The sequence below is a fragment of the Neolamprologus brichardi genome, chromosome 9 (genome assembly GCF_056152115.1).
Source record: "Neolamprologus brichardi isolate AB-2024 chromosome 9, ASM5615211v1, whole genome shotgun sequence".
NCBI lineage: Eukaryota > Metazoa > Chordata > Actinopteri > Cichliformes > Cichlidae > Neolamprologus > Neolamprologus brichardi.
Genome location: NC_142112.1, coordinates 9,537,501 through 9,547,556, shown reverse-complemented (window position 1 = coordinate 9,547,556; position 10,056 = coordinate 9,537,501). Strand labels below are relative to the sequence as shown.

General features: G+C 42.3%; 1 protein-coding gene across 1 annotated transcript; it reads left to right on the top strand.

The window, feature by feature from the left end:
* The first annotated feature begins 220 nt into the window (after positions 1-220).
* Positions 221-3,801, top strand: LOC148101189 (erythroid membrane-associated protein-like). The gene is made up of 8 exons (XM_087845477.1): positions 221-396; positions 699-780; positions 873-1,016; positions 2,216-2,363; positions 2,594-2,638; positions 2,741-2,767; positions 2,949-3,124; positions 3,433-3,801. The coding sequence occupies exons 1-8, from the start codon at positions 221-223 to the stop codon at positions 3,799-3,801; spliced, it is 1,167 nt and encodes a 388-aa protein (XP_087701603.1).
* Positions 3,802-10,056: the final 6,255 nt, after the last annotated feature.

Sequence of the window (10,056 nt, the reverse complement as noted above, 5' to 3'; positions counted from 1 at the left end):
AACTCTTCGGTTGCTTTTGCTTTGGCCCATTATCCAATCATGTTTGCTCTCACTCATCAGAATTCACATGACGTCTATCAGCAGTAACACAGACACCTGAAAGCCCTGAATTAAAGCTGAAGATCTGCACTTCAATCATATATTCAGTGTTTGTCAGTTGATTTTAAATCAAAGTCAACTGTCACTGACAAACAAACTGTGCATCTAATTGTATATAAACATGCACCTGCAGCAGCTGTTTAATGCGTTGTTATTAGACACAGTGTGTGTTTTCTGTCTCATACAGGCTCAGTTAGGCCTTACTGAGGCGAAGCTGAAGGAGCTCATCAGTGAGAGAGAGAGGAAAGTGGAGGAGGTGCACAGCTCGCTGCGAGAGATAAAGGTGAGTGATGTGGTGTCAACACGACTGCAGGATCGTATGTGTTTATTCTCTCACACGTGCACTTTGTTTGTTTGTTTTGTTAAGATAGCGTGCTACATTGTTCCAGGAGCCAATCAGAGAGCAGAGATCTTTAGCTGACACTTAAAAACAGTTTGTATTCATGTGGTCGAGCTGCTCATGTTTAATGAAATCAGAAAAGAAAATGACAGAATAGATACACTTTGGTTTGTCACATTTTGCATTTATGGTTGTCTCTGAATTCTTCTTTTCTACTTTTCCGCTGGTTGCTGTTCGTGCTTTAATCAGGATACTGCAGAGAGAGAGAGACGGATGGAGCCGTTTGTGCTTTTTCCAAGCTGATCTCCAGCGTGGAGCACTGCCAAGCTGAAGTCTTGGAGGTGACTACAGAGACAATCACACTATTTTTTTCTCAAAGTAGACGAGACATTTGTCGGCATATTCGTGAACACACCTTGTCTGTGGCACCCAGGTGATAGAGATGACTCTTCGAGCGGCAGAGCGCAGAGCTCAGAGCGTGCTGAGAGAGCTGGAAGAAGAAATAGCTGAGCTCAAACGCAGGAGCTCAGCACTGAGTCAGCTGGCTCTGTCTGAGGACTACATCTTCTTTCTCAAGGTATGAAGAAATAATGAAATGAGGCACCAGATAAAATAATACAGACGTTTGCAGTGCTCCAGTAGTTACTCTCAGAAAGTAGATATAAGTCCAGTTAAGGAATATACTGACGAGGTGAGAACTGAGATGCAGAGATGTGAAACCCTGGATCAGGATTACTCATCTTGCTAGAGGCACTCGCTGCTGGGAGACATGAACATGTCTTCTCCACTCTCCACTCTACTCCTGATGCTTTTATGTTATTGTTTGCATAAAACTACCAAATGATTGTCAGAGAATTGTGAGAGCCACGGTTACTAATGGTACTAAAAGCTGGGGCGCCCCAGTCACGCTCACAGAACAGTTCGGTATAAGCAGCGTTTGTTAGGGTGCAGACACGTGACCAGGGAGGAGAGGGCTGTAGAGGTGCTCGTGGTGGCAACAGCAACGAGTGAATGAAGCTGATGAGCGTCGCCCATTCAGTTGCTAGAGGTTGCTGTTAGTCAGTGGACCAGTCGACCAGTCATTAGAAAAGAAGCATCCCCAACCAGCTGGCAAAAAGTTTGTGATTCATTTGGTCAGCAGCGTGTTGTAGCACTGTAGTTTAGCTGAAGTGAAGATTTAAACTAAATGTTGTGTCTTTTGAAACACATCGGCTGTGGCTGAGGTACGACTTTTCTGGTTTGTGCCACACCTTATACTCCTGCTCAGCCAGTAGGTAGTCAGTAGCAATCTGCTAGCAACCAAAGCATTTACTGGGAGGTTTTTGGTGCAAACTCCAGGAACCACTGCCAACTACCTTTCCAGCAGAAACTACTGATGTTTCCAGATGTAATCTGCAGTGAGGGGAGGGAGTGCATGGACGAGAGTCTGGAAAAGAGCAGATATGTTCTGGAGAGACGAGAGAATGAAGGTTAGAGTTCAATGAGAGGGAGACAGGTGAACATGTAAGGAGTACATGGATGAGTTTGAAGGACGGTGCATGAGAGAGGTGCAGAAGAGAGTGCAGCAGGGTGGACCTTTTCCTAAACCGCCGACGAAAATGAAATCGGTGATTACTGGAATTTGTTATTTGGTAAATGGACTGATTCTTATATAGCGCTTTTCTACACTCACTTGGCCCTAAGTAACTGGAATTTGGCTACTTTGAGCATATAGTATGATTAACATGATATGTAACATAGACTGTATGTCTTTATGACATTCCTATCCCCCTGCAGACGTTCCCTTCCCTGTCTGCACCTCCGCCGGCTAAGAACTGGTCCGGAGTCTCTGTGTCATCTCAGCTGACGTCAGGTGTGATTCTCAGGTCCGTCAATCAGATGATGGAGCAGTTTCACAAAGAGCTGCGAGTACTGCCAGAAATCTGTAAGTCTTCATTCCCACCTCAAGTTAAACTGGGCAGTAAAGTCATGTTGAAGATTCAAAAGAGCAAATAGTGTCTGTAAACCTTTGCAACTCAATGGAACGTCTGTACAACAGCAACGTAGCCAAAAAAAGACCATCCACCAAGTTCAAACTCTGCATGATCATGTTTTCATTAACAAACATCAAATATTAACTGAACATTACAAAAATGTGTCTCTCCGTACTGGTAGGTCAGCAATCGTCATCAATCCAGTCGTTATCTAGACCCAACCTGAGTAAGTGTTTTAATGACAGCTTCTTTACATGCTAATATTCTTCTTCTAATAAATGACTTGAAGAAAATGTCAACAAGTTAATTTATCACATTTTCTTTGCAGAGGTTAGGAGGGTTCAAGAATATGCAGGTATGGACTTTTTAGCGTTTACTTTTGTCTGAGCCCCGAGCTAAACTGGCAGGTTTTTAGAAACTTTCAAAGACGTTTTGGCATTTACAGTTTACATCATTCATCTTTAACCCGAACTCAAGTCAAGTCAGCTGTTACAGGATGGAGGAACTAACCGTTGCTCTATCACTGTATCTGTCAGTCGACATCACTTTGGATCCCACCACCGCCCACCCACGTCTCACCGTCTCAGCAGATGGGAAAAGGGTTTACTGTGGAGATCGCCATCAGCTGGTACCAGACAACCTGAAACGCTTTGACCGGGTAGTGTGTGTGCTGGCCAACCAGGGCTTCAACTCAGGGCGCCATTACTGGGAGGTAAGCAATACGGAAACAAGCTCTTTTAGTTTAAACTCTCAGTCTCTACAAACAAAGCAGTCCATCTGATGGGGACGTGGAGACATGAGCAAGGGGAGCTTTATGACATCTTGAGTTTAGTGAGAAGATTTTATGTGTTTCTTTTTGATAAATTACTGATTAATTAGTGTTTTTTATTTCTTTCTTTAACATATGGGGGATCTCCCATCATAACTGGAAAACTATGGCATCCACATTAAAGATCAAAGCGCACTGCAAATTCGGTGTCCAATGTCTAAATTAATCATTACCACAATGTCCTCTTTCAGGTGGAGGTAGGGGGGAAGACTGATTGGGACCTCGGCGTGGCCAGTCGGTCCATCAACCGTAAGGGTAAAATCACCGTGAGCCCCGCCCATGGATACTGGTTTCTCAGCCTTCGGGATCACTCCGAGTTTGCCTTCAGAACAGAACCATCGACCAACTTGACGGTTCCCATCAGACCGTCCCGGGTGGGAATCTATGTCGACTATGACAAGGGACTGTTGTCCTTCTACAACGTAGATGCCAAAGTGCTAATGTTTACATTCACAGATAGTTTTTCTGACACCATCCATCCGTTCTTCAGCCCCTGTACAAATAAATCGGGACGCAATGAGGCTCCACTAATCATCTGTCCTGTTGTGATGACAGAATGATAAACTATATCAAGTGCTTTAAGGTACTGCTTCAAGACTTGGATACAGAAACATCTGCAACTAGTAACTGATCATTTTATTCTTTGCAGCACAATAAAGAAGAATATGGCCTTTGGTTAGCATATGCTAAAGCTGCCATTGTGATTAATGTTGGCAGAAAATGTGAAATTCTTTCTGGAAAATCCGTCAAACTAAAGATGAGCGAGGCCATCTGACCTGCTATCATCCTCAAAGGCCTGCATTACCGATGGCATGGAGTCGCATGTGGATTTGGCAGTTTACACTTCTGGAAAGGCACACTTACTACATCATGAAACAAAAATGACACCAAAGAAGAGCCAGGACTGTTATATCAGAAAGTGCTCTCCTTGGCCATCAGACGTTTAGAGACTGCTGCACAAAAAGAAACACTTCATTGTGTTCCTAAAGTTGGACTTTAGGATTTCTTTTAGGATGTGTTGCTGTCATCACATTAAAAGTGGGAAAATACTTTCCTTAAAACATTTACAATGGCCATATTTTGGTCATGAATCAGTGTGTGTGTTGGTATGTCTGGACTACATTTTGTATGTGTGCTCTGTGCCTTTAATAGTCTCTGCAGTCTCTCCTTTTTCTGATTGGCTGCCGCTGTCTCCGGCAGACCTGTCCTCAGCTGCCCAAGTCATAGTATTTAATCCCTGTGTGTGTCCTGACAACAGCGAGATTAGTGTATAGTACTGTAAATAGCTTTGTCCATTTGTAAACAGCACTGAAGCCCATTTACTTGTGTACGTTTTCTCTTGTTTATTAAATTTGGGGGTTTGGGGTAGCGCTTGTCCTCGTCTAGTTTAGGTAGCACTTCTTTGGAAAAGCTTGTTTCCTTTGTAACTTTGGCTGATTTTGGTTCACCCTGGAGTTTATGCTTTCAGTTTTGGTACGACTGATGTAGCAATAAACCTCACCTTTATCTGTGACGTGGCTGTTTCTGACTTTGGGGCCCAGGGCACCTTTTTTTAGCCCTTATGTTGCGCTCCTGTACCCCCAGAGCGACAATATGTTCTCTGTGTTAATGTCCTATTCTGTGTTCTACTGATGAATCATTTGGAAGTAGTTTTTGAATGAGGGTTTTACACATATGTGATTCACTGATGTAAGGATGATGTTTGCCACCTTTGTCACTGTTCGTGATTATTATTTTGTCTTTATAAATTCTTAGATTAATTAAATAAGTATAATTGATGTGATTTGATCGTTATTATGTGATTATGAATATAATTTGATTCTGCTTTTCTTCTTTAAAATACTTTTAAAAACTTCAGCAACTTAGAGACTAAATTGTGGACATTCCCGCTTTGTGAAGGTAAGAATTTGAGCATTTACCAGTTTTAGTGTGAATAGCTCTTACTGGTTACAGGCCCGTGTGACCCAACTGTGACCCAAAAATGAACCCAGTTAATTACCGGTTGGTTAATTACCAAGCTGCCATAATGAATGTGGCTGACGGAGGCTCGGCTTTCATCAAACAAAAGCAGGGACGGCGCTCCGACAGTGGGGCAGTGAGAGCCGAGCGAGTCCCCTCACCCACATCTGCTCCATCTGAACTCTGCACTGGCTGCTGGGTAATACTCGCAGGATCAGACATTAGGACTCCAGTCCAGACTTCCTGTACAGGGCGCTGGTCAGAGGTCGACGTACTGTGGAAATGCTCTCTCTGTTATGCAGATAAATAGGATCTACTTGTCGTAGTTATCTTCAAACATGTCTTTGTCATTTCTTTGTTCCTCTCTGTGACGTGACAAGCATGGTTTGAATGTTTGGAATTATTTCCATGGAGACGGTCACAGAGCAAAATGTTGATGCTATCTGAGACAGAGAGAGACTGTTTCAGGTTGAAGACTTTAAGATGCTTAAATTTGGTGCTACACACGTACACACACACACACACACACACACGTACAAACACACGTACACACACACACACACACACACGTACAAACACACGTACACACACACACATACACGTACACACACACGTACACACACACATACACACACGTACAAACACACGTACACACACACACACACACACACACACGTACACACACACATGTACACACACACATATACACGTACACACACACGTACACACACACACACACACACACACGTGCACACACACGTACAAACACACGTACACACACACACATACACGTACACACACGCGTACACACACACACACACACACGTACACACACACACAAACACACACGTACACACACACGTACACACACACACACACACACGTACACACACACACATACACGTACACATACACGTACACACACTCACACACACACACGTACACACACACGTACACACACACACATACACGTACACACACTCACACACACACACGTACACACACACGTACACAGACACACATACACGTACACACACGTACACACACACACACACACGTACACACAAACACATACACGTACACACACACGTACACACACACGTACACACACACACACACATGTACACACACACACATACACGTACACACACACGTACACACACACATGTACACACACACGTACACACACTCACACACACACACGTACACACACACGTACACACACACACATACACATACACACACACGTACACACACACGTACACATGTACACACACACACATACACGTACACACACACGTACACACATACACGTACACACACACGTACACACACTCACACACACACACGTACACACACACGTACACACACACAGATACACACGTACACACACACACACACACACAGATACACACACACACACAGACACACACACACACACACAGATACACACACACACACACACACAGATACACACACACACACAGACACACACACACACAGCGTGAGTGTCACACGTGTGTAACAGTAATGACCACACTAACCTTGCATGTTATGTCACAAACACAAAGCCAGCTGGCTGGTGTCATGTTCCCTGTTTCTTCTCTGAAGCACCTGAAGGTAGAAAACCTGAAATTAGAGTGAAATTCCAAAACAGACGTTGAGTCTCTGAACGTTAATGCCACTAACAGGGTTCATGAAAGATAAGACATTTTACACCGTTTACACTTTTACACCACATGTAGTTGCACAGCAGCTTGATTAACCGACTCACCTGTATACTCTTCTCATGACAGACTCTGTTATCCTGTAACCATACAGCTGTGTGTACTGCAGACCTTTTAAATCTCCAACATTAGTGGCACCAAGCCTGACTCTGACATGAAGCATACACATGTGTAATAGAAGTAGAGGCTCGCTGCCTTTTCCTTTGTGCTGACCTCTTTTTCTAATGGCTATAAACACGTGTCTTATGTCACCTTTTCCTGTTTTGTTTTCATATGTTGAAAAAGTTCACTTGTGTGAAGCGATCCTGAGCCCCAGTTTCAGTGTTTTTCTTTGTCGGATCAGTCAGCTGCTGCGTTGCTGAAAAAGGGGAGACTGTGACTGCAGAGTGCCACAGACCACGCCCCTGCCACACTGTGAAATGTACTTTTTTCCCCAGTGGGCAGCGTGGGCACCCAAATTCCACAAAAAAAACACAGTAACTTGACAACAAGGCACCATAGAATTGTTAAAATGACAGCGCAGGTGCATCTACTAAACATACTGAACAGGTTTGAATCTCAAGTTTGACGTTTTCTTCTCTGAACTCCAATGATCACAGAAAGAAATGAACAGTCTCATTTTCATGGTAGTTTTATTTTAATGAAGAGTATCAACCATAATCCTTACATAAATGTAATAAATTGATTTGCATGTCATTGAGTGAAATAGTTTGAACGTTTGTAACCAAGGCACTGAGGTCCTAAATGAATGTTGTGCATACCGGTGGTCAAATGGGTGAACGATGCTTGTGCTGTATAAAAAAGGCCATTTAACGTTTCATTTAAGGGTCTCTGCTGAAGAAGCCACGTTTTTAACTTTTCCAGTGAACAGTAAGGATTCAGAGGTTTTTAGTTCAGATGAAACCAAAGTCAAACCTTTTGGTATCAACTACACTCGCCATGTTTGAAGGAAAATACTGATCTCAACCCCAAAAAACATCAACCCCACAGACACGGAGGTGGAAGCGTTATTCTTTGTTTTTCTGCTAAAGCAGCTTCACCAGGACATGAAACCATCACACCTTGGACAGGAGCCTCCTTCCATCAGCCTGAAAGATTAAGAGAGTTTCTTTAAAGAGGAGAGCGATCTGTGCAAACCTGGGGCCCAGCTACAGATGTCTAACTGCTGCTGTGTCCACAGGGTTTCTCCAGATATGCACTACGACATATTTTGCTCAAATACTTATTTCACGCAGTGACAAGCATGTCTATTTATAACTTTGATGTGATCTGTTTGTTTAGTTTGGTGATATTCTGTCTCCATTTAATTGTACTGTAAACTGAAATGCTGTGTTGACTGCTGGAGCAATGATTTATTAATGTAGGCTAACACTTTCTATTCCAGCTCAGTAATAATATGCTAATAATTGTGTAATAAGGTAGAAACAAGGTAATGGAAGTGTGAGTTATTCCTACTCACAGAGTAACATTTAAATAACAGCCAACCCTGTACGAACAGTGAATGTAGCTGCATAACGTTACACTGGAATTCATATAACTGAGTTCTAACCAGATACTGAGTGTAATAATGTGGAAATACATGTGACTGTGACACCAAGTGATGATAATATTATAGCAATATATTGGTAATATATTATAATTCAGTTCAATTCAATTCAGTTTTATTTTTATAGCCAAATCACAACAACAGTGACGTCAAGGAGCTAATATTGTAAGGTAGAGTCTACAAGTGAGAGAGGGCAACGTTCAGTGCATCATGGGAATCCCCCGGCAGCCTACATCTATTGCAGCATAACTAAGGGAGGATTCAGGGTCACCTGGTCCAGCCCTAACTATATGCTTTAGCAAAAAGGAAAGTTTGAAGCCTAATCTTAAAAGTAGAGATAGTGTCTGTCTCCTGAATCCAAACTGGAAGCTGGTTCCACAGAAGAGGGGCCTGAAAACTGAAGGCTCTCCCTCCCATTCTACTTTTAAATACTCTAGGAACAACAAGTAGGCCTGCAGAGCGAGAGCGAAGTGCTCTAATAGGGTGATATGGTACTACAAGGTCATTAAGATAAGATGGGGCCTGATTATTTAAGACCTTGTATGTGAGGAGCAGGATTTTGAATTCTGGATTTAACAGGAAGCCAAAACAGGAGAAATCTGCTCTCTCTTTCTAGTCCCTGTCAGGACTCTTGCTGCAGCATTTTGGATTAGCTGAAGGCTTTTCAGGGAGTTTTTAGGACATCCTGATAATAATGAATTACAGTCGTCCAGCCTGGAAGTAATAAATGCATGAACTAGTTTTTCAGCATCACTCTGAGACAGGATATTTCTAACTTTAGAGATGTTGCGCAAATGGAAGAAAGCAGTCTTACATATTTGTAACCTGTTAGCAAAAAAAAAAAGAATATCTGTGCTGTGGACTTTTCTGGTTATTGACTTTTGGTGGTAACCTCATCATTATAAGGTCAATGCATTAACATTACTGTATTACATTTACTGTGCTGGAGCCCTGATTTGTGTCCCCAGGATTCTTCTTTGTGTGACGGTAACAATCTGACTATTATGTTCAATGCTGTGGCTTATTACCTGCAAATGTAATTGCAGCAGGGATTATGAGTGAATCACAGTAAAGGAATTTAAGAAGAAAGAATTGAACCACGGCTCTCATCCACATCGTGTAACGCTGCGTATTCAAACATTATTACTGATGGAAATGACTCCAGAAAAGGTTCATAATGTCCCACAACTAAAATCCTCTGCCTATAAACTCAAATAACCAATCAGGAGTCTTGATCTTCCAGATGTGTCAGTATCACATCACAAATGTTGCCATTTCTTATCATTACAGCGTTTTCTCAGAAGCTTATTGTTCATCCATCTAAACACTCATTAGTACGTTTAAAGCTACACGTTACCTGTACTGTTATTATAAAATGATTTATCTAATGCACCTTCTTGAGTTATTGATCACATTGCTCCTGTCAGAACATGGTCCACCTAAATCATCCTGGAGAAGAAGAATCTGCTGAATACAGGAAGGAGCAATGAATTCATTTTGAAATCTATGAAACTAAACTAAAGGCTTTTTTATTTCCATTCATCAATAAACGATTTAATCATTGTAATTATTCTATCAGCTGT

What these genes read in the sequence shown, in the direction of transcription:
- LOC148101189 (XM_087845477.1), top strand. Translation starts at nt 221, where the DNA reads ATGCACCTGCAGCAGCTGTTTAATGCGTTGTTATTAGACACAGTGTGT. An exon ending in ACTACATCTTCTTTCTCAAG is followed by an intron (nt 1,017 to 2,215) that starts GTATGAAGAAAT and finishes ATCCCCCTGCAG; the next exon opens with ACGTTCCCTTCCCTGTCTGC. An exon ending in GCGAGTACTGCCAGAAATCT is followed by an intron (nt 2,364 to 2,593) that starts GTAAGTCTTCAT and finishes CCGTACTGGTAG; the next exon opens with GTCAGCAATCGTCATCAATC.